This window comes from Mustela nigripes, chromosome 9 (genome assembly GCF_022355385.1).
Source record: "Mustela nigripes isolate SB6536 chromosome 9, MUSNIG.SB6536, whole genome shotgun sequence".
NCBI lineage: Eukaryota > Metazoa > Chordata > Mammalia > Carnivora > Mustelidae > Mustela > Mustela nigripes.
This window is the reverse complement of record NC_081565.1, coordinates 80,457,221-80,481,523: the sequence shown is the minus strand read 5'-3', so window position 1 is coordinate 80,481,523 and position 24,303 is coordinate 80,457,221. Positions and strand designations below refer to the sequence as shown.

General features: G+C 41.5%; 1 protein-coding gene across 1 annotated transcript in view; it reads left to right on the top strand.

Moving 5' to 3' along the window:
* Window positions 1–24,075, top strand: part of CFAP95 (cilia and flagella associated protein 95) — a 171,991-nt gene extending 147,916 nt beyond the window's left edge. The window contains exon 6 of the mRNA XM_059412322.1: window positions 23,968–24,075. Within this exon, the coding sequence (XP_059268305.1) occupies window positions 23,968–23,973 (6 nt within the window). The 3' untranslated portion in view covers window positions 23,974–24,075. The remainder of the gene's footprint in view (window positions 1–23,967) is intronic.
* Window positions 24,076–24,303: the final 228 nt, after the last annotated feature.

Genomic DNA, 24,303 nt, shown 5'->3' with positions numbered 1-24,303 from the left:
TCATGACCTGAGCCAAAGGCAGAGGGTTTTAACCCACTGATCCACCCAGGTGCCCCCAGCAAAGTAAATCTTAACATTTCTCATCATAAGAAAAAAAAAATGTGACTGTGAGATGATGGACGTTAACTAAACTTATTGAGGTAACCATTTTGCAGTATATACATATACCAAATCCTTATGTTGTATACTTAAAATTAATACAGTATTATGTGTCAATTATATCTTGATAAAGAAAGAAAAGACCTTTCTCTTTACCTGTAAATAAAAAAATCTTCACCTAAAGAAAATGACCAAGCTGTAGTGACTCCTTCATAGATCTCTGAGTTTTATTTGAACTTGAGCTCAGATATCCATGGCTAAATAAATGTTTGTAAAAATCCTACCACTTTTGATGAAATTGATAGAGGAGTTTTGTTTTGTTTTGTTTTTCTTTTTAAAGAAGAAACATTTATTACTAGGAAAAATCTTGTCTTTTGGAAAATTAGTGTTGGTCTCTGTGATACAGTTTCCAATGTAATATGTAAGGCCCATAAAGGAGGAGTTAGGATCAAAATCCTTATTTTCTCTTTCTAGATCAGGCAAACAAACAGTGCCATGGAATAAATTGAGGTCTGGTTAACGCTTAAAATCTGGCTCCCTCTACTGGAGGCTGTGATACCTTTCTTCCCTTCCTTTTAATCTGCATCCAAGCATATACAGGACAGAGTTCACAGCTCGGGGTTTTCTTTTTCTTTCTTTTTTTTTTTTTTAAGATTTTATTTATTTTTTGACAGACAGAGATCACAGGTAGGCAGAGAGGCAGGCAGAGAGAGAGGAGGAAGCAGGCTCCCTGCTGAGCAGAGAGCCTGATGCAGGGCTGGATCCCAGGACCCTGGGATCACGACCTGAGCCGAAGGCAGAGGCTTTAACCCACTGCTTGGGGTTTTCTGATCTTTATGCATATATGAAAATTATCTCATTGACCAACTTGTTTGTAATGGAAAAGACTTGTAAATTTTACTATTTATGAATCAGCTACCAACTACCCCCCTCTCTCTACTTCAAACAGAGCTAATGTTTAATTTAGGCCCTAAAGCAAAGGCCTCTGATACTCAACCTTCCCTTATTGGGTCATAGGCTACTGGTCCACATTTAGGCTTTCAGAACTGGAGGGAACCCCACAGATCTCCCATCCAGCTATCCATTTTCCTGACAGGAAATTATAGGTGCAGAGAGGTGAGGTGATTTCCCAAAGTCATAGAGCTAGGACAACTTCAATGTTCATAGGTAACAATTTACATATGATACACTTCTCTAACTTTTTACAATGATTAGTGCATCAAATCAAGTTAATGAATATTTCTCAGTTGCCTGCTGTGTGTCAGACACCAAGAGATGTGTACCAAGATGTATGAGACATGAATTTTGCTCCTGAAAGAACTTATAGTTAATTAAATTGTGTAAGTGATGATACCAGGTTAGACACTGTTGCCAGGTTTGCAAATCGAAATGGCCAAATAAACTTTTTTCACTTTTAAGAAGCACCAGTTCCTACAGATGATTGATAATTTCTTTGCATAGCCAGTTAATTCCTTGATTAACTGCTGACTCCTAGACAACTAACTTTGGGGTTAGACTGGCTTTCTGAACTGGAAATTAGTAACTTTCATGGGGTTGGGCTATTTATGTTGAAGTGGGTTAAAAATTTGGGGGTTCGTTGTTAACATAGAAAATGACATTGAATTATCCTAGTGAATGATCTAAAGTTGCTTTTGAAAGGAAATGTCAGAATTTCCATGAGTTTATTGATTCCTTGGAAAGCACGTTTGCCTGTCTGGTTCTATTTGGCTGTGTCACCTTGGAAAAATGACTTAACCTCTTTGTGCCTTACATTCTTCATGAGGTTGTTGTGATGATTAATGAATTAATACCCTTGATGCCATCAGAACAGATACTGGTACATAGTAAGCACATATATGTGTCTGCTTACGTTATTACTCCTTGAATTATGTGCATGGAAAACTAACATGGTGTTTATAAATTCTAAGGACCCAAAAGGTGATTTACAAAATATGACCGAACTAAATAAATACCATTTCATGATGGCTCCGGACACACAGATGTAGAGGAAGTTATTCTCTGGGGAGCGTGAGTGAGTCTCTTCAGTAACCACAGGCACCAGGATGAGAGATCTCAGTTCCAGTCTAATGACCAAATGTCAATCCCCTGCTATTCCCATATTTTCTGCTTAGAAGATCTAAAAGCATTGTGGAAATCATTTTTTAAGCCCACCGAGGGAGGAAAATACCCCTACGGCAAAAGTCAAACAAGCACATCATATCTCTTTTCCTGCTGAAATGTCTTTAGAAAACATGGGCTCTTCTATTTCAAACTCCTTGGTAGTTCTTGGATGCTAGGTGTTATCATCAAGGAAAGGTGTAACTGCGGCAGAAGGACCCTGTGTTCTATCTAGTCACAATGTAGCAGCAGCTGCTTGTTGCTCAGCACTTCTCTGAAGACTTTAGACAATATGAAATACTTTCCGGAGCTGAGGATCATTCCGAGGCTTAGTGGTACCTCATTTTCATCAAGGTAGATATAAATGTGATTATTGCAAATGACTAGAGCTTTTCCCAAGCATTCAGCCTTTAAAACTCAGATAACCTAATCAATTGTTTCCTGTTTTATGGCTTTGACATCTTTTATTCTCTATAGCCTAGAAATCAAGCTGAGCTTGAATTAAGATCCTGTTTTCCAGGCTGTTCCTGAAAGATAAAAAGACTAATTGGTTTGCAGCTACTTCAAAGCCTGTACAACAGATTGAGCTTTAGATGTTTAATCATTTGTGTTACCGTATAACATTTGTCCAATCACTGACAAACCTGCATCTTCCATTAGCTGTTTTCTCTTGGTGCCTGTGTTCTCGCCCAAGCAAGGCATGGTCCCCCATAAGCGTTTTGTCACTATTAATTAGGGATCTCAAACCATGTCACTAGTTGCTATAAACCTATTAATAAGTAGACAGCATATATTCCATAGCCATTCTGCTGTGAGTTAGCAAGGAATAAATGCATTAAAATGAAGGGTTGCTGTACTTCCTGTGTTAGTGTAAGGAGTTCTGGTGATTTGTTTCACAGAGAAATTGGTGAAAGTAGTTTTCAAAAATTTAAAGCCTCTCGAAATGGTTCTAAGGGTAAATAGCAAATGAAAAAACATCTCTTCCAGAAAATTGACAAAGATTAGGTAGGAAGGATGAGAGTTTGTGGTATCTGAACAAAGACCACTCTCTCCTTCTCTTCTTCCAACTCCCAGTAGAAGGGCTTTCTTCCCAGAAGGAGTAAGACTTCCACGTTTCTCATCCCCCAGCTATCTGTTGCTGAGGCTAAGTTCTGGGGGAATGCAATCAATAAAAAAGGATGCCCTTTCCCTCAGCCCTACTCAGGGAATGGAGACTGTACCTTGGGCCTGACATGCTGGTTGTGCTGGAGGGCCCCAGCTCTTGAGGTCTTGGCTCCATGCCAGGAGAGGCAAGCTGAGGCTGTTTCCTCCCCCATCTACCTAAGCCCTCAGCTCCAAGAACACAGGTGTCGTTCAGAGAGAAATTTACTTTTGTCCTGGGCGACTGCTCCAAAATCCTGTTCAGAGACTGCCTGCGGGGAGAAGCAGGCCATCAACAGAGAGCTCTCCATCTCTTCCCAAGGGAACTGACTTCATTTGCAACAGACCTTGGAAGAGTGCATGCCAAAGGACACTCTTGAGATTAGTGGGGCTAGGATTGAAATGAATTTGGGAGGCAAATTGGTGGATTTAATGAAGATAGAGCCTGCACTGTAGGTTGACCACTTTGCCAGAGAGAACCAGAATAATGCAGTTGGGAGGAGCCCTCCTAGGGTGAGAACAAATATCCAACACCTACATCAGAAACCACTCTTTCAAAGAAGCCACAATCTGATCGAGTCATTTGTAGACTTATTAATGACCCAGGGAATTGTCGAAAGCAGTAGAGTAACCAGCTGGCAATTAGTGGAGTTTATCACTGAGTGTAGTTGGGGGAAAGAAAGAGAGCCCTACCTATAGACTTGTCATCCCAGGGTTACTGAGGGCACATCCAAAGATATGCCTTGCTGAGGAGTAACATTAGGAGTAACATTACAGGAGTAACACTGTGGGAGGAGAGAGAAATAGACTTTAAAAAAATAATCCAGCAAGGCAATAAGGAAAAAATAACCAATAACAACAGTCCCAAAGTGGGGAGTCTAAGTACCCAGAACTGCTACAATAGACTATGTAAAATATCTAGTTTCCAACAAGAAATTTATGGGACATGCAAACAAACAGGAAAGTATGACCCCTGCATGAAGATAAAAGCACACAACATGTACTTCCTATGAGAGTGATCACATGTTAGGGTTAACAGAAAAATGCTTTAAAACTGCCATTAAAAATATGTTCACAGAGCTTCACAAAGGCATGATTAGAGAAGTAAAGGAAGCTATGACAGTGTTGAATTAGATAGAATATTAATAAAAAGATAGAAATTATATATAAAAAAAGAATCAATGGAAATTCTGAAGTTGAGAAAGTCAGTAATTAAAATAAAAAACTCAGAGGTGCTCAACGGTAGATATGAGTTGGTAAAGAAAGAATTAGCAAACTTAAAGACAGATAAATAGAGATCAGGCAAGCCAAAGAACAGAGAAAACCAGTTCATTTTATGAGACAAGTATTACCCTGATATCAAAACCAAAGCCATCACCAGAAAACTACAGATCAATTTCTCAAGAATATAGATGCAAAAAATTCTCAATATTACATCCCAATAATGCAAGGTTAGTTCAGCACCTGAAAATCAACATAATATATCATATTAACAGAATTTTTAAAAATCAAATCACACAACCATCTTGATTGATGCAGAAAAAGCATTTGACAAAAGCCAACACCCTTTCCTGATAAGAACATTCAATAAGTGAGAACTAGAAGGGAAATTCTTCACACTGAAAAAGGCATCTACAAAAACCTCACAGCTATCATCATATTATGGTGAAAGAGTGAATACTTTTTCCTTAAGATCAAGAGCAAGATACGGATGTCTGTTTTTTCACCACTTCTATTCAACTTGGACAGTCCAGCCAGAGAAATTTTAAAAAAAGAAAAAAAAGAAATAAAAGGCATTCATATTGGAAAGAAAGAAGTAAAACAGTCTCTATGTGCAGATAACATGATCTTGTATACAGAAAATCCTAAGGAATCCACTAAAAACTAGTAGAGCTAATGAACAAGTTTGCAGGTTACGAATCAATTGTATCTTTATACATCTTACAATTAATAATCCAAAAACAAAACTACCAAGACAATCGTATTCACAGTAGCATCAAAAATAATAAAATTTTAGGAACAAATGTAATGAAAGAGCAAGATTATACTCTGAAAACTACAAAATATTGTTGAAAGATTTTAAGAAGATCTAGCTAAAGATCGAAATAAATAGAAAACCATCCCATGTTTATGGATTGGAAAAATTAAGATGGCGGTACCTCCTAGATTGATTTACAGATTCAACACAATTCTTAGCAGAATCTGAACTGATTTCTTTGTAGAAATTGGCAAGCTGATCTTAAAACTCATATGGAATTAAAGGGACCAAAATTAGCCAAAACAATCCTGAAAATGAAGACCAAAGTAAAAGGATGCACACTTCTGACTTCAAAAGTTTCAACTAAGCAGTGTTCCAACCAGTGTTCTAGGGACAGTTTTTCTCAGGGAGCAAAATACAAAATCCATGTCCTTGTGGAATTTATGTGCTGTTAAGACAGGACAGGTAATAATCAATAATCTTAATAAATAAGTATAGAGTGTATTTGAAGATGGCCAGTCCTATGGAGAAAGTAGACGATGAGAACAGTGGTTTAATGTGTTTTCACATGAGGGGCGCCTGGGTGGCTTTGTGGGTTGAGGGGCTGCTTTCGGCTCAGGTTATGATTCCAGGGTCCTGGGATCGAGTCCTGCATCGGGCTCCTTGCTCCGTGGGAAGCCTGCTTCTCTCTCTCTCTCTCTCTGCCTGCTGCTCTGCTTGCTTGTGCTCTCTGTGTGTCAAATACATAAGTTTAAAAAAAAAAATGCGTTTTCACATGAAAATCCTAGCACCCAGAGTGCCTGGCTCAGAGTGAAACAAAGAATATTTGTTGAATGAATGAATGACTGTATGAATGAATGAATGAATGAATGAATTGGTTAATAGATATAGTTCAACTAGTATGCTTGACTTCTAAAGGTTTGCAGGTTGCACTTTTGCACTGGTTGTTTTGTTTTCTTCCTTCCCTTCCCTTCCTTGTTTTTGAAATCACCATGATTGTAGACAAAAAGCTCACATTTGTCCTACCTTTCCTGTTCTAGTTTGATCTCAATGGTGACATGGTATAGTGGTTTAGCACAAAAATCTTTGGAACCAGACTGCATGGGTTCGAGTCCCAGCTCTCCTGCTTAATGATTTCTGAAACCCTTGATTATACTTAAATTTATTAATAATGATTTATAAATTGCACTTATTTCATCAACTAAAACTTGAGGATTTGTGTTTTGAAGACCTCCCCACTACATATAATTTTCATGTTGTTTCTTAGCTTCATCCTTATCATTCCCTTAAGTTGTCGTACTTGTCAACATTTACTTTGTTGTTTGCAAGACAACTGTTCTGAGTCCTAAGGGAATGAATCTAGCAAGATGCCCATCATAGGTGGATGTTAATGATCCTTTCCCAATATTAATAGGGAATTTTATATATCTCGATTCTACACAAGAGGGAACTTCTGGATAGCTGGGACTATCTCGTTCGTATCTAACATCTTCAGAGCCTTGCAGTGACTGGCACATATAGAAATACAACAAATGTTTGATGAATGAATAAAAAGTCACTATCTTGTAACAACAATCAGCTATATATGCAAAAGGTACACATTTGCCACTGGTTGAACATTCTGTTTAGAATATCTTCAGGCTTTTTGAGGGTGGTCTGCCTAGGTCTGGACTCCCTTTCAAACCAATAGAGTTTGCATGGATGGAGGACCAGGTGACCTGTAGCTTGGCAGAAGCCCAGAATATGCTTCTCTACTTTGGACATCAGCCAGGGTCCAAGTTCAGAGAGTAACTCCTTCCCTCCTTGGATATGCTTTATAACTCTCCTTTGTGAGCTGATTTTGCATTCCTGTATTTTGGTTGCAAGTTCTTCTTTCTTTTCTTGTGAGGGGGGGTTCCTGTTTCAAAAGTAAAACAGCAATAGGGTTTGTTAAGATGTCTCAGTCAAATAATAACTTATTAACTATGATATAATGATATTGGGAAATGGCAAGCTCTCTGGCTGTTTATTTCCTTCATTATGGATGGAAAGAGTAAGCACAGAGATGTCTCCGTTGCTATGGATACCAAGTCTCTGAGATAATAGAATTCTTTTAACATAATCCAGTTCAGTTAGATTGGCTTTTCTCTAGAATACTATGTCTACCAAACACATTCTTTTTTTCAATACAAAAAATTATATTCCTTTCTCCTAACATCAGGAAGTGTGATATTTTAATTTTTTTCCCATTTTACCCTGAAGTTTTTCTTTATTCCTGTATCTCTTTTTTCTTACACTAGAAAAGATGATATGGAGAGAGAAACCCTATCTCTGGCTTTCCTCCTATTTAAGCAAGAAAACTGATTTATGTGGTTCCACATAGTCACATATAAACATCACAAGATGATTGACCCAAGTCTGATGTTTAGACTTTTTTAACTCAATGTTCAGAAACCAGGTTGATTATAAAAAGGCATATAACTATTTCCTCAAAATTCCATTGGTTTTTGAGTCAGAATTCTTTAAAATAAAATCTCTTTAAGATAGACAGTTTTGAAAACAGTGATGTACTTGATTGTCACAGAACCAAGTCTTCAAAATAAACTTGAAAACTGGCAACTCATAGTTCAGGAGTGTGAGAAAAGTCTATTCCCATGTGTAAAAGTGGCCAGACACCTTGCTAAAAACATACATTTATGAAAGTTTAAAATGCCAGTTAAATTATTCGTTTGTTTTTCAGAAGGAATGGTTTCCATGGATTTATAAAAACAAAGCAAAACAGTAATAATTTGAACTCTTGCTTCGGTCCCTCATCCCTCATTTCAACTTGTATTTTCTTTTAGAGAGAGGTTGTGTTCATTATATAAATTTAAAACTCCATGCAATAAGCATTTTTCCGGACTGTTTGGCTGGAGGCTGCCATGTTGGACATGAAAAGGCCAGCGTCTGAGTCATGGGGATTGGATTCCTGCCTCAGCTCTGCCTGTAGTTGTGTGGCCTGAGATGAGTCATTTACCCTCTCAGGTCTTCATTTCCTCATCTGAAAATTAGAGGTCAGACGACATAATTTCTCAAAGCCCTCTTTACATCCTAAAATATCTACATTGCTTTGAAATGCATCCACATCTCTAACTGATACCCAGCATCAAGGTTAGAAACTATTCTAAATGGGCTTACCGAATCCAAAACTAAGTAGAAAAGAGAAAGCTTTAAGAGTATGAGCCTGCTAGCAACTTTATTTCCATCCTGCACTGCATTTAAAATAGTTTTAAATTTGCAGTGGAAAATAGGAATTAGACCATGTTCAGGTGGATCATTTCAAGACCTTTATTGCTGGTGATACTTTCTCCAGATGGAAAGTAAGCATGTACGAGTAATACTGGCTACTACTGGCATTTATTACTCCCTTAGTAAATGTCAGACACTTTTCTAAGTGCTTTCTGTGGCTCAACTCCTCCGTCCTCACAGCAACCCTGTAAGGCAGGTATTGTAATGTCCATTCTGCAGATAATTAGGACAAAGATGAAATCTTTGGTCCTATGTAGCCCAACCAGCAAGTGGCAGAACTTGAGTCCATACTGACTTTTGTATGTCACATAAACTCTATAATGCACAGACATTCAGGATTTGTGTATGTGTGTGTGTATGGCTCAAACATTCTTTATATATCTCAAGACATATCATTATCTCCTTTGCAGTGGTCCTTCTATGCATGCCTAATCTCAGTGAAAGGCACTACACCCACCAATTACACCAGACAGAAACTTGGGGATTACATCTGACCTGCTACCTCACTTCCACTCCTCACCCAAGCAACCCATCACCAAGCCCTGTTTAGTTTATCTACTAAATAGCTCTCAAAACGGCTGTAGGACTCAGGGTCCCAGAGCAACCCTGACACACTGAAGCGTTGAACCTAAGAGAATTTCATGAAGGGATGATTTATGTAAGTATGAAAAAAGTCAAGATAACCTACCGGAGGTGGTGGCGCACCAGGGGACAAGCAGCAGTGGAAGGCTGTTGGCATCTGTCATGAGTTAAACTGTGTCTCCCTCAGAAAGAAAGACATTGGAGTCCTAATCCCTAATCCTTAGCCTCACAGTTAAGACTCTAGTGACTTCTCTTTGTTGTAAAGGTAAAACACAAACACAAATTTAAAGCTGGGCTGTAAGGACATGTGGTATCTGATCTCTTAACTGGGATTCCTCTCTCTCTCTCTCCCTCTCCCACACATTGTGTGTGTGTGTGTGTGTGTGTGTGTGTGTGTGTGTGTGTGTATCTAGCCAGTAGGCTTTTCCTTACCTCTAGAGCATTGTTGTCCCACCCACCAGGGAACCTTGGTGTGCAGATGCTTTTCCTTCTGCTGGTATATGGCTCCGTCTTTGTTCCTATCATCTTAGCCTGCTTCCCCCCACCACCACCAAGCAAATGGTGAAGTGGGACACAGGGGCAGAAGAAAATCATTAAAATTCCTTACCTACTGACAAGCCCTTGAAACAGGCAGAGTGGCTCTCCTCTACTGACTTAACTACCCTCGCCTTGAGGTTTTGCTAAGGACAATCTTAGCCTGACCGACCCCCTACCAGACAGCTCTGACCAGGATCCTATAAGTCGACTTTAACAATTCCTTTAGGAAACTTTATCTAAACCTCCAAGATAGTGTAGAGAGTCATTCCCAAGCATATGGCCCACTGATATACATCTAAAGGGTCTCACGAGAAGATTTTTACTACTGATAATAAATAACCTTTCTCCCAACAATAGCTAGCCCCTCAAGGTCCTGGAGACCTTGCTTCCAAAAATTCTTGGAGACTAACATCATGCATAATCCCCTTTGTCCTCACCCACCGCCTCGTCCACCCCTACTCTGCCTTTAAAAACTCTGACTGTAATCTGGTTTGGGGTCCAAGTCTCTACTCCGCTATGCCAGGTATACTTGGGCCCAAGCTTAAGCTAGTCAAATAAACCCTCGTGTGATCGCATCGGTGCTTGGCTCCTTGGTGTTCTTTCGGACGTGAAAACTCAGGCCTAACATTGGAGCACTCCAGTCAGCAGTTCTAATTCTTAAGTAATCTCAGGCTGCCAAGTGTGAGTGGATGAACTTTCAGATGGTTTCACTATCCAACATCAAGTCAGAGGGTCTTCCTGACCAACCAGCTGAGCCCAAGATATTGTGAAGCTGGACAAGCCATTCTCATTATGCCCTAGAACTTCAGAGCCCTGACCTATAGAATCCCTTGGTGAGGGGGAGGATGGGGAAGCAGGCTCCCTGCTTATATATATAAACATATATATAAATGCTATATAAATAAATATATATTTATTTTATTTTATTAAGCCACAAAGCACAAAGTTTGGGGATAGTTTTTTTATCACTAACTGATGCATATATGCACAGAAAATATTTTGAATATATATATTCAAAAATCTTAAGGATGGATTTAGTTGGGGATGTGATTTGGGAGACATATACGTGTCCAGGGGCCTATATTCTTTTCCAATAACATAAAGTCATAGAAGTCTGGCACACCTGCATGAACCAAGTGCTCTTTAGAGAAACTGACTTGGCAAAGGGAACAGTGTTGGAGTTGGGGTGGGACGAGTCCATGCAGCCTCAGAGCAAACCTTCCAGCAGAAATCTCACCCCTCCCTTGGCTTCCCACTATCACCTTGTGTCTACCAGATGTCACCAAAGAGACAAAGGGGAGGAAATGAGCCAGGAGAGTCTTCCATTTGGGGGCTCTCCACAAGAGGACCCTCTTTATTACAGTCAATGTCTACAATAGCTGGTGCAACTGCAAAACAAAAATCTGTACATGTGGCTGTTGAAAAGCTATTTATAGATTTAATGAGCGAGATATCCTTGTGGGGGGTGGGGGGAGTCACGGTGTAGGAATGAGACCTCCTGCTCTCTGCTAGCCTTTGTTTTCAGAGTTACATTACCGGTACTGAGAAACCAAAAAGAATCTGAGGTGAGAAGGAGCCTTGAAAGAGCGGGTGACAAGGAAGCCTAACGCATCATGAGTAAGAGGAGGAGAGAGATTAAACCTGAGGGTGATGCAGAGGACAGAAAGGACAGGCCACTTTAGGCTAAGATAAAAGTTTGGGTTTTATTCTGAATGCACAGATGACCACTGGAGGGTTGTAAGCAGCAGAGTGATACTGACTTACACTTGGAGCAGATCTCTCTGGGGACCATTGGCAGCATGTGAGCAGAGGGACACCCTTCAGGATGTTGCCGTTATCACGGTGAAGAGTCATGGTGTAGACGCGGGTTGTGGTAGGGAACATGGAGAGGAGTAGTTGGATAAGAGATGTCCTTTGGGTGTAGGAATGTCAGGACTTCTTGACAGATCGTGTGTGGGGGTAGCAACAGGGGAGAAGTCAAATGCGACTTCCAGTTTCTGACTGATGGGTGGTGGCACCATTTATTCAGATGGAGAAGACGAAGCGGGAAGCATACTTGGTGGGAAAACTGGTGAGTTCTCTCTTGGTGATCTTAGGTTTAAGAGAGCTGAGGGCATCCAAGTAGAAATGTTATAATGGCTTTTTTTTTTTTTTTAAGATTCTATTTATTTATTTGACAGAGATCACAATAGGCAGAGAGGCAGGCTGCAGGCGGGCATGGAGGCGGCCACAGGGTTGGTGGCGGGGGTGGGGGGGGGCGTGGTCCAGGAAGCAGGCTACCTGCTGAGCAGAGAGCCATGTGACCTGAGCCAAAGGCAGAAGCTTAACCCACTGAGCCACCCAGGCGCCCCTGTTCTAATGGCTTTAACAGGGCCCCTGAATCCAGTCCTGGCTCCAATACTCTCCCCTCTGCTAATTCCCTTCTCTTCTGCAGCCACTGGTCTATTAATCTTTCTGAAGTCTGGCTAGAATCATGCAAGTTCCATGCTTTAAAATATTCAGCATGTGCTTATTGCCCTCAGAATCAGGTACAGATATCTCAGTCTGATTTTCAACTCTCGAATTATCCTCTGAGAATTTCCTTCCAGCCTTATCTCTTGTTGCAACCGTCCTATATCTCCTGTCTCCTCTAGCCAAACTGGACAGCTTTCTCTTCCTCCAATGGACTTTGCTGCTAACTCCTTGCTTGTATTTTCCCCTTTGCCTGGAATTTCCTCAAACCCAATAGTCATAATCAAGGAAGACTCAAATGAAATTATAATCTGCAAAAACATGACACTAGACATTGATGGATACTGGTATAAACTGACACCGAATTATTGCTTTAGTAATTTCTTGTAAGTGTGTCTGTCGTCTTTCTGGCATTTAAAAGCCAATAATATAAAGTAATAGTTTCAAATGCTTATTAAACAGTGATGCCTTGTACTCTGAGCAAAATACTATAGGCCAAAATACTTATAAAGGAAAGGGTCCTGTGTCTCCAAATAAATAGAATAAATGCTACACATCTTTGAAATTTTATTAGTCTCTACCGAGGAGCCTGCAGAGCAAAACTCACCATTCCCATGTTCAAAAGATTTCATGAAAGGCTAAAAGCCTACGGGATGATTTATGGAAAAATCCAGTGGAAACTCTTTTCACCAAGTAAAAGAAAAAGCCTCAATATGATTAAAGGAAAGCAGGGTGAGAGCTGGATTTTAATAATAATAATAATCCCCTTGAATAGCAACCTAAATGCCAGCACCAACATTCTCACTGTTGTTGGTTTGTTACTACTCCTCCCTCTGTGGCCTTTTGAGAAAGTCTACAAAGCCCTGGCCCCTCTAACAGAGTGAGTTTTGTGCTCTTTGGATTCATGTCATCATACCCATCAGAAAAAACACCTGAAAATCAGCAAGAAGAATTAGCACTTGGGCATTTTATAATGGACGTGGTGGTTAGGCACCTGCCCAGAATATAGAAAAGGCCACTTCGTGCTCATTAGGATTTAAATATTTGTATTCTGTTGCGAAGAAAACACAAAAAACATGTCACAAGTATAAATAACTCTAGGTTATAGTTTGTAAAATTTGCCACCAATTATAAAATATCTTCGAATCCGGTCATAGGAAGGTCACTTACCTAGAGTTAAAATCAATATTAGACCCCAGATGGAGCCACTCCTTCAGAGGGTACCGTGTCAGCAAACCAAAATGTGGGTAATTTTTGTGTCCCTATAAATGCTTTGTTTCAGCAGAAATGTAGTGTTTTCAATCAGCCAATCCCCAAACACCAAACCAATTTTGGGTCTTCTTTCCCCAAATAAGGTTGACCATGTGGCTGTAGCCAATCAGATGTTTTCTGTTTCTCTCTTCCTTGTTCTTTATTGTTTATTTTTGGAATCTTGTTGCCTTCTGCCCCATTTTGCAGTTCTCTGAAAGGACTGTCCACTTCATAAAGGGTTAAATGAATTTTGTTTGTATCACCTAAATTGTCTTCTTTAGTTAATTTTTTCAAAAGATTTTATTTATTTATCTGACAGAGATCATAAGTAGGCGGAGAGGCAGGGGGCGCGGGGAAGCAGGCTCCCCGCTGAGCAGAGAGCCCAATGGGGGGCTGGACCCCAGGACCCTGAGATCATGACCTGAGCGGAAGGCAGAGGCTTAACCCACTGAGCCACCCAGGCACCCTCTTTAGTTATTTTTTAACACGAGGCTCTACAAATGTATCTCTCAATGAAGTGCTTTTATATCAGTTGCATCATATGTGACTAAAATGATGATTATTTTTGAGTCTGGCTAAAGGGACATACAGAATTACTTGTACCTCCTCCTGATCCTCAGACTGAATTCCATTAAGATTCATTGCTCACCACAGACAGAGACATGTAGTAAGCACTGGATCCTCTTTTAGCCTGCAGTTTAGAATTCCAACCCCAGGCATTTAAAAATTCCCCTTTGAATAGCTCGCTTATCCACCAGTGCTATTTTTGAGGCCTTAAAATTTCATTCTGCCACTGAACATGTTAATTTAGTTCAGAGCAGATGTGTGTGGCATCTGTGCACATACATTCTCTGCAGAATTCTTGGGAATGGAGGATCAGACCTCCAACTTTGGAACAGATTCCTTATGATGAACATACTTGAAAACACTATTTCTAGATCTGAGAAACTACACTTCCTCCTTATCTCTAAAACTATCTGTGTTTTATGTGGCAGGCAATTTACTGAGTTGCCTTTTTTCTTTCTCCCAGATTTTTCCTCTAGCACATTCTACTTTTCCAGCTGGGGTCAGGCTCGGGACTCACTTACTTTTGAGCCTGGAAGTTGGCCTGACAGGCTCAGTCCCAGAGCTATGGCCTCCTTACAAAGACAGCTTTGTAAGGGGGTTTCTTGACGATGAAGAAACCCACCAGAGCATGAAGTTTCTTTCATCAACTCTTGGGAGCTCTGACAAATGTGCTGAGCATTTCACCAGGTGCTCTGACTTCCTAGTGAGGTTTCTATGGCTCCATAGTCAACATTTTCCAATACTGACTTTGGAGTACTTAAGAGAGAGCTCTGAGAAATAAGTCTGTTTTTTCATGAAAACAAACAAACAAACCCAACCTATTATTTCAGAAATTATGAGGAATATCAGTTGTATTTATGAGTGGCACAGAAACGTCTCCCGACGCTGGAAACCCCCCATAGCTAGAAGTTCATCCTTACTAATGGAGATGGTCCCGGGGGAATGTTACTCACCACACCAGAGTTCTCCATCAGAGTGTGACTGCCATCTGTCAGATGATATGGAAAAGTAGGTTTAGGAGACCAGAATATACCACCTTAAATATACCTCTTTGGCATAAGGATTGCAGACACTGGAGAGGCTCTGAAAACAGAATAGTTACCCTTTTGTAAGGGATGTTTACATTTATAAAGGAAAATCCATTTGTAAGGGTGTCTCCTTCTCTGTACCAGGAAGAGAAAGAGGACTCTAAATCCTAAGAGACTCTTATTAATGTAGAAGGCACTTAAAATCTGTATAACAAATCCTAAATCTGCATAACAAAACTTAGCTTGTTTACTGTACTTCACCTGGTCATTCCCCCTAACTGCCTTCCCCAACATCCCTCTTCCTTTGTTTCAGTCGAAGATGGTATTTAAGTTCAAGGTTTGTTTTTGTTTTTGTTTTATTCTATTTATTTATTTGACAGAGTGAGAGAGATCACAAGTAGGCAGAGACGCAGGCAGAGGGGGGGGGGAAGCAGGCTCCCCACCAAGCAGAGCTGATGCGGGGCTCAATCCCAGGACCCTGAGATCATGACCTGAGCCCAAGGCAGAGGCTTAACCCACTGAACCCCTTTAAGCTCAAGTTTTAGCCACCTCTTTGAGTTGACTCATCCCTGAATTTCTCCTATGTGTATGAGACATATATGTGATAATAAATTTCTTTATGTTAATCTTCTTTCGTAAGATAGGCCATAGTTAGAAACTGGACTGGTTGAAGGAAGAGACTTTTCTCCCCCCTGACAGGGGGATATATAGGGATATAATAACCCTGAGCCCATTGTCACTTGCACACTGGTTGTGTGTGATTGACGTGTGTGTGTGTATGTGTGCATGTGTGCAAATTTCACGACAATGGATATTTTCCTACTGCTGCCATGTGGGGATTCAATCAGGTTAAAAAAAAAAAAAAAAAAAAGCTCCAAAAATGATTCTGTCAAAATCCCAGTCCGTAGCCCCCCGCATCTCACCTTAATCTCTCCTGCTATGTCCACCACCGCACTTTGTGATTTGTTGCAGAGCAGGGAATCTTGGAACAAAGTATAAATCACTGGGTTACAGTTCAACAGCTATTTTTTCTAAAGGTAGTTTGGTGTGAAGCATCTGACTCTTGATTTCATCTTGGATCATGATCTCAGGGTCATGAGATCCAGCTGTTGGGCTCTGCACTGAGCGTGGAGACTGCTGGGATTCTCTTCATCCCTCTCCCTCTGCCCCTCCCCCCAACTCATGCGCACATGCACACACACACTCTCATTCTCTCTCAAACAAATAAATAAATACATAAATACATAAATAAATGAATAAAGGTAGTTCAGTGCTTCATTTAAATGTAATTTGGATTTTTATAATAACATTTACAACTTATTACAAAAAGCTAAGATTATACATTAGGAATAGCTAAGGGCAACTGGGCGGCTCGGTCCTAAAGCACCTGCCTTCGGCTCAGGTTATGATCCCAGGGTCCTGGAATTGAGTCCTGCATTGGGCTCTGTGCTCAGTTGGGGAGCCTACCTCTCCCTCTCCCACTCCCCTTGCTTGTGTTTCCTTTCTCATGGTGTCTCTCTCTGTCAAATAAAGAAATAAATCTTAAAAAAAAAAAAACAACCCAAAACAAAAAGGAATAGTTAAGAATGAGTGAATGCACCCATAGGGAAGGCGCGGACTGAGTGCTCTGATTAAATGACCTTACCCTCATGAGATCTCTCTATGGTAGATGCTATTTATGCTGCTATTACAGGGGAAAGCAGAGATTCAGAGAATGTAACTTGCCTAGCTAGTAAGTGATAAAACTAGGTGCTGAACCTACGGGTATTGAAGACCAAAATATGTTAATTTAACAACCATGCTATTTTTATCCCTTGCAGCTCTTGTTTTTACTTTCCAGTAGAAGTCTGAGCTAATTGTTCCCATTTCCCTGGCCTTTGAAAAAGCACTTGAACCCCAAGGTCACCTTGCTCTTTGAGTTTTAAATAACTGTTGGGATACTATAATTAGAAACAAAACCCTCCCAACCCAGACCTCTACACAAAGGTGGAAGAGAAAGACAACTATTTTATTTTTTTTTATTTTTTATTTTTTATAAACATATAATATATTTTTATCCCTAGGGGTACAGGAAGGCAACTATTTTAATATCAAACAAGCATTAAGCCAGAATGTGATGTGTGTCACTGGCAACCCACTGAAGGATTGCCAAGGCGGGGAAATCTTGTTGTTTTATATATTATGTAATGACTACGTCAGACAGGTTTTGCAATTTGCAGTTAGGAGACAAGTTAAATCCATCTTTTCCCAGGTCCCATGGTATTTTCTAATTTCCTTTGAAATGGGGGAAGGGGCCTTATTTTTTCTTAATGATTACATTCCAGAGAGTTGGCTGTCCAGTCCTTGAGGAGATTCTCCTGAATTGCTAGACTGGCAAGAGCCTTATTTAACCTTTAAAAAGATTTACATATGTTTGAAAGGATAAAGAAAGAAAATCTGAAAGTAAACAGTGGGGAGCAGGGGTCAGCCTCTTCCCAGCCGGAAGAATTAAGCCTCTTATTTTTAATTTATATTTGCCTCTTACACCTTCTTGGTTCTAATTTTTCAAGATTATATTGAGCTTGTGGGCTCAGCACCTCCTGACTTTGAGGCTCCCCCAGTTTTCTAAAGGGTTGTTTCTACATCACTCCCCCCAGGACTTCACTTCTCTCATCTCTCCCCAAAAAAGGTACTGCTGGGAGACACCAGTCTCTGAGTCTACTTCCTTTCCATAGGAGCAACACTAGAGGAATCATTAGCGTCTCTTCAATTGAATTTGCATTTCTTTTACTCTGGAGCCTAGGCTGGAATACCTCCCAAATGCACCTCCTTTGGAGGAGGCCCCTGCCCCCACTCAGATGATACTTTCTGGAAGAGGCCAGTCTCCAGGAAGAATTAGGAAGAACATAAAAGTGGCCTGTCAGACTTAGATCTATCTTCCAGTTAAATGACCAGAAAAAAACACGTAATTGATTGCTGGAGCTTGATATAAATCATGTCTCGCTAGACTCCCAGGCTTATGTAGGGGAGGAAAAAGTTTTCCTCAACCCTATTAAGGTCCCTGGCTGGGTCTGAAAATTAAACTGACAAAGACAGATTAGCAGGAGAAAAGCAGACAAATGCACTTAACTTAAGTTTTACATGACACAGGGGGCCTCATAAGGAAATGAAGACCTAAAAGAAATGGTTAAAACTGAGTATTTCTAAGCTGGGTTTAAAGGCCCGGGCACAGTCCTGGAGAGATGTGATAGGTTAGGGAGTGTGAGGTAGCTCTAGTAAACTAGGGGAAGGTTAGATAGACCTGTTCATTCAGATTCCTCTCTGTGCCCCTCTGTCTCTGTCTCAGAGATAAGGGTGTTCCTTTCCTCTGGGTGTGGGGAGGACACCTCTCACACAAGGTCTTCTGACCTGCTTCGGGAAGAGTGGAGGGGGAAGGTCAGAGAGACCTACACATTCCCACTGTTTTCTCAGCCTCTTTCAGCTTACAACATCCAAGATGCCAAGATGCATGTTTTGGGGTAGCCTGTTCCGAAACCCATTGCTTACCGTGAATTGCATTTTCTGATATTGGAGTGCATCTCCTGAAGGTGCCCCCACCTCCAGTTCTCCTTTGGACAATTTTGCCCTCCGAGTGTCTCTTTTACATACAGAGCTGCTTTCAAAAATGCTGATTTCATCTGTGGATGGATGATACGGGGATGAGGACACGCCATCCCAACATATGCCACTTTGGCATGAGAATTATTTCCAGTTAGAGGCATCTGAGTTCTTGAAATCCCACCTGTCTAAAAGCAAGGCCTTCCCAAAGAACTCAGTTGTCATAGGTCCCCTCCCTGGGAGCAAATCTAACCATCTCTTCTAGGAGAGGAGAAATTGACTCTGTACCTGGATGGACATTGACATGAACTATCTCCCATCTATTCCTCAAAGACCCATTTATCTTTCCAAAAAGTCATCATGTTTCCATAAATGCCCTCCCCCCCCAACAACTTCTAAGGAGTCACTTGTTCTCCCAGAAGTGTCTCTCTGTCGCCTTTCCCCTCCCCCTCTATTAATATGGTACATTAAGTCTCCAAAGCTCACCACTCCTTTGGGTATTCTCCTGTGATGTCTCTGTGCACATAAAAATAAAATAGGTTGATATGCCTTCTCTCCTGTTCAGCTGTCATTTGTCAACTTCATTTACAAGTCCCCCAGCCATTAAAACTAAGTGAAGAAAAGTTTTCCTCCTCCATAATTTTAGTCTAGGATTTGCTTTAAAATAACGTGGAAGGGAAGAGTGGGTGGGAGAGAATTACTCATGGGTTGATGTTTGTCAGGACTGACGATGTCTGCTTTTGTATATTCTCCACTGCTAAGTTTTGTTTTTTTTCTTAAATAGTTGATTCTTTTGATGGTAAGAATTTGCTGATTTGGTTTTCTGTCTTTGGGTGTGATTTTGAATATTAGGATAATAACAAGGAAGAACTCATGGCTGAAAATTTGTCCACTAGATTTTTGCAAGTGATATGTGGTTTCTTTATGGGTAGAGGAAGTGATCACCCACTTTTAAAACAACAAATGTTGTATACTGAAGGGCTACCATATACTAGACACTCTGTGTGGTACTTCATAAACACTTTTTTTTAAAGATTTTATTTATTTATTTGACAAACAGAGATCACAAGCAGGCAGAAAGGCAGGCAGAGAGAGAGAGAGGAGGAAGCAGGCTCCCTGCAGAGCAGAGAGCCCGATGTGGGGCTCGATCCCAGGACCCTGGGATCATGACCCGAGCCGAAGGCAGAGGCCCAACCCACTGAGCCACCCAGGCACCCCCATAAACACTTTTGAATCTTTACAAAAACCCTGCCAAGTTGGTGTTACTTTTTCCATCTCAAAAGTGTGGAAACTGAGACTCTGATAATTAAGTTGGCCAAGGTCACCCAGCCGGTAAATGACACACAGCTGGGATACAAAGCCCCCTAAACCCTGTACTCCTTTATTCATATGTTCCACAAATGGTTATCGCATGCCTATCGTGTACCATGCATTATCCAGAGCTGTGAACTTGGAAAATGTCATCTCTGCCCAAATCAGCAGAATGTACAATCTCCTTCCTCTAGCCTGAACCACTTCCAAGGAAAGCAGGACCTGCCACTAACCTTCTCCCAAATACATGAAAAGCCAAGGTACAGCAAAGTTATTGTCAGGAAAAGTTGTCCAAGTCTTGGACATATGCAAGAGATTACTGAATGTCCTTTCAGTAGAGTGCTGGGCACGGTCTCGTAGACCCTTTGGAGATTACCTAATTACATAGAATGACATGTTTGGTAGCCTTTGTATTGATGGATATTTTATCCCTTTGTACGGATAGAAATTATGTTGTGGAAAACTGATAACAATGCAAATGATTCTGGCCCATAGTGAGAAAGTAGAAACAGGTGATTTCTGCCCTGTGGAGAAAATCATTCCAAACATTACACTTCATATATTATCCAGATCTGCTCCTACTAGTCCATTTGTGTCAGTATTCCTGATTGCCAATGCCAGACTGGTTTGGAGAAGTCAGGGGCCAGACCATGGTAAGTCCTGCAGATTGTGAGGAGGAGTTGGGACTTTACTCAAGGTGTGATGTGAAACCCTGGAAAGTCTTTAGCAGAGGAACGACATAATGTGAATTATTCTTTGTAAGGACTACTCAGGCTTCGAGGTGTTCTGAAGTCAGACATGGGGCTTTGGGAAAGCTATTCCAACTTACTTTGGGACAGGTCCTTCACCTGTAAAGTGAGTAAAATGCTAACCGCTGTGGAAGATCCTTGTGAAGATTACACAAGGCTGGAGACACGCACAGGAGACTCCTCCCTCCTGACAGAAATCACAGGAAGCCCGGCTGGGCTGACTTAGCCTCTGGAAGCGCCCACATGCCATGTTCTGAATGATCATCTTGAGGGGCAGGCGTTCGCAGAGGTGGAGTTAGGCTAGGTCAGACAGAGGTGGAGGTGAGAGGAAGAATTTAAACACGGGTTTTGTGAGCCCTGGCAAGTCTGCAAATCTAGATTGAACAAGGAACAGCTGAACAGGGCTTTTGTTTTGTTTTGTCTCGGGAGACAAAGGTGAAATTGTCCTTATTCTTATTTTTGTGAATGCCAGAAAAGAGAAAGAGAGAAAACGTTCTACACTGCAGATAAGTTTGGGTTGAAGAAACTCTCTCGTGCATAGATTTCTTAATCTTCCCTTTCAAAGATCCCTGAGTAAGGACTTTCTATTCCTCTTGGCTTGGGGCAGTTCTTTAGGCTTAAATATAGGAAAGAACAACTAAAAAATCTCTGAGGAAAGAGAAGAAAAGAAGGACCCTTCAGTTCCTACAATGCCTGAAGCTTCTCCTTGCCCTTTCCTGGGGCTGGCAGGTGTATCTTACACCTGCTAGGGCACCTGTTAGAGCCCCTGGTGCAGCCAGCTGGTGAGGCTGATATTTCCCCCACCCCCACACCAGCTCCCCCACTGCTGTCCTACACACGTTGAAACTGGGACCCAGAGAGCCTAAGGGATTGTGCACAGCTAGTAAGTAGGACAGCTCAAGTGAGTTCCACTGGACTCCAGATCCCACACTTGTAAGCCTCATGGAGGGAACGTATCGGTGTTTTCACATGGTTTGACCTATACCATTTCAATTTTGAATGTTTTCGCATAAATGTCAAATCTGCTGTTATATTCCCTTGGCTCATAAATCTTTTCCTGTGTGTGTAGTAAAGAACACATAATTTTAGACTTGGGATCTATCCTCTTCAGTTTCTCTAGAGAATAAATATTCCTGACACGTTTCTACAATTACATTCCTTTAATTTTTTCTTTTTAGAAATACAACAGAGTCTTGAAATTGTGCAGGAGAATGGATAGGATGGTTAAACACCTTGGATTCATTTTTGTTGCTTAAGCGAGCTGGCCAAGGATAGACAGGAGAGCTGCTGCCCATGCCCAGGGAGTGTTCTATGTTCTCTCTGGGACAGGGCCAGAAACCAACAGTTAGCAAGGCACATTGTGGCTTTATGCCCTGTCTTAGCTCAGGTGAGATCTAGTATCATATTGGGTCTGAGAGCCACTTCTCTGCCACGTGATCATTCTGTGATCTCAAGAGAGTCTGTCTTCTCCCCCATGAATTGACGGAGTGGGACAAACAACATTAAGAGTGAATGAGGAGTGTGTGTGTGTGTGTGTGTGTGAGAGAGAGAGAGAGAGAGACAGAGGGAGAGAGAGAGAAAGAGAGAGAGATTCCGTGTGTTTGGGGGGCAGGGAGAACACGTATATTTTAATTTTCAAAGGCACCATGCACTACTTCATTGTCGCATGGATTCTGGTCCGTTGGCAGCCCTTTCTGGCATTCAGCCCGCTCGTCAGTTTCTGCTTTCACCTACTCTGCCTGTAGCTGGTTTTGTGACTAAGCAATCGTTTCCTTGGTTTACTTCTAAGAGACAGCTATTTTGGAGACCAGCAAGGGGATCTCTGACCCTCCCTCTTACATTTTAAAAGAGGCATTCAAAAGCAGCCTTCTTTTCTGGTTACTTCTTGCATATTTGCTGACAGAAATGAGGCACTGACAGTGGCAGGTGAGAGAGTGGGCTGCCGAGGCCATGTCCCCCCAAAAGCCATGTTGTCACATCGCATACTCGTTCCACAGCACTGGGGCTTATGTATCAGGATTCACTGCTTGTATGTGAACAGACCCCACTCAAACCAACATAAGTAAAAGGAGATTTTATTAAAAGGGCAGAAAAGTACGCCAGGTCAGGAATGCAGCTAAGGAGGAGCAGATGGGAACCACGGTTGGAAACAGTCAGGAGCATCATCTGATGGAAAAAAGTTCGTTTTCCAACAGATTTTGAGTTTTAATTGTTGCAATTGTGACTTTCCAGAAACATTTTTCTCTCTCTGTTGTCCTCTGCCATCCACTCCCCCTTTTGCTCTTTCTCCAGTTCTAAAATTCTTAGAAAAATGGGGCACCTGGGTGGCTCAGTCGGTTAAGTCGGTGGCACTGTCGATCTCAGGTCAGGTCTTAATCTGTTGCAAGTTTGAGAGATCCATGGGATCCTTGGGATCCATGCTGGGTGTGGAGCCCACTTAACAAAATAACATTCTTAGAAAAGAGACTCTGACCTACCAATCTGGGTGAACTGCTCACTCTCAGACCAACCAACTGTTGCCACGGTGTCAGGAGACTGTGTAGAGCTCCATGGCCTTGACCATGTAGTGGGTGTCCACTGTACATGCATTGGTTCAGGAAGGTATATTCCACTGTAAACCACTCCTTGGGTTTTTCCAGGAAATATGGAAGCAATTGGCTATACAGTGGTTGGTCTGATCAGACAGGCTGACCCTCACAACTAGGGTCACACCTCTCACAAGTGCAACGTATTGTTTGCTTCCAATAACCTTCCATGTCATCTCACGAGAAAATTATCCACTGTAGCTTTAAGGAGGCAGAATAAAGCAGCCATCACTTGCAATGCTGAACTTAAGAAAGAGAAACAGTTCTGGGAAGAGGAGTATGTGCTTTTTCAGAGTCCAGTTCAAAGCCCCCAAAGCCTTCAGTGTTAAGGTGTGAACATTGTTTCTATATGACGGAGGCCAAAGAGGTGCTCCATGGGCAACTTGGAGGACAGCGACTCTCTTCCAAAGACCAAAGTCTGGTCCTAACTCTTGCCTCTCTCGTGATCTTTTGTTCAAGAATCCCCTTTGCTTTTCCCCTGTTGCCATATTTTGTGTAGAGTACAGCTGACCGGCTCTGTTTTTAGTATTTCTTCTCAAATGCAAACCACAGGCCTTCCCTGAGACCGCAAAGCTCAGCAGTGACAAGGTTGGCGTATTCAAGCAAGACTTTACTAAATGTTGAGAGAATTGAGATAATACTGCTTTCAAAATCCAGCCCCTCAGGAGCCTTGGAAGAGTGTGCTTTCAATTCATTTCTGTCTTGTTTCTCTGTATTTGGTTTCGCAGGACTGAGGAGGGTGCCGACCAAATGCAAGAAAAACCCAAGAGTTCCCTCCACATACCAGTGTTACGAGGCCATGGGTGAGGAAGCTTGCCACCAGAGAAGCCAGAGAACAGCCCGGTAAATAGCCATGCCTCACCCACGTGGGTACCGTCGTCATGAGCTTTTATAAATCTCTCTGCAAAACTCTGCAAATTCACTCTTGTGTCACTTTTGTCTATTGCTGCTGTAACAAATTGCCATCAAACTTAGTGGCTTAAAAGCACCAACTTACTATCTTACCGTCGGGCGGTCAGAAGTCCAACACAGGTGTCACTGGGCTAACATGGTGTTGACAAGGC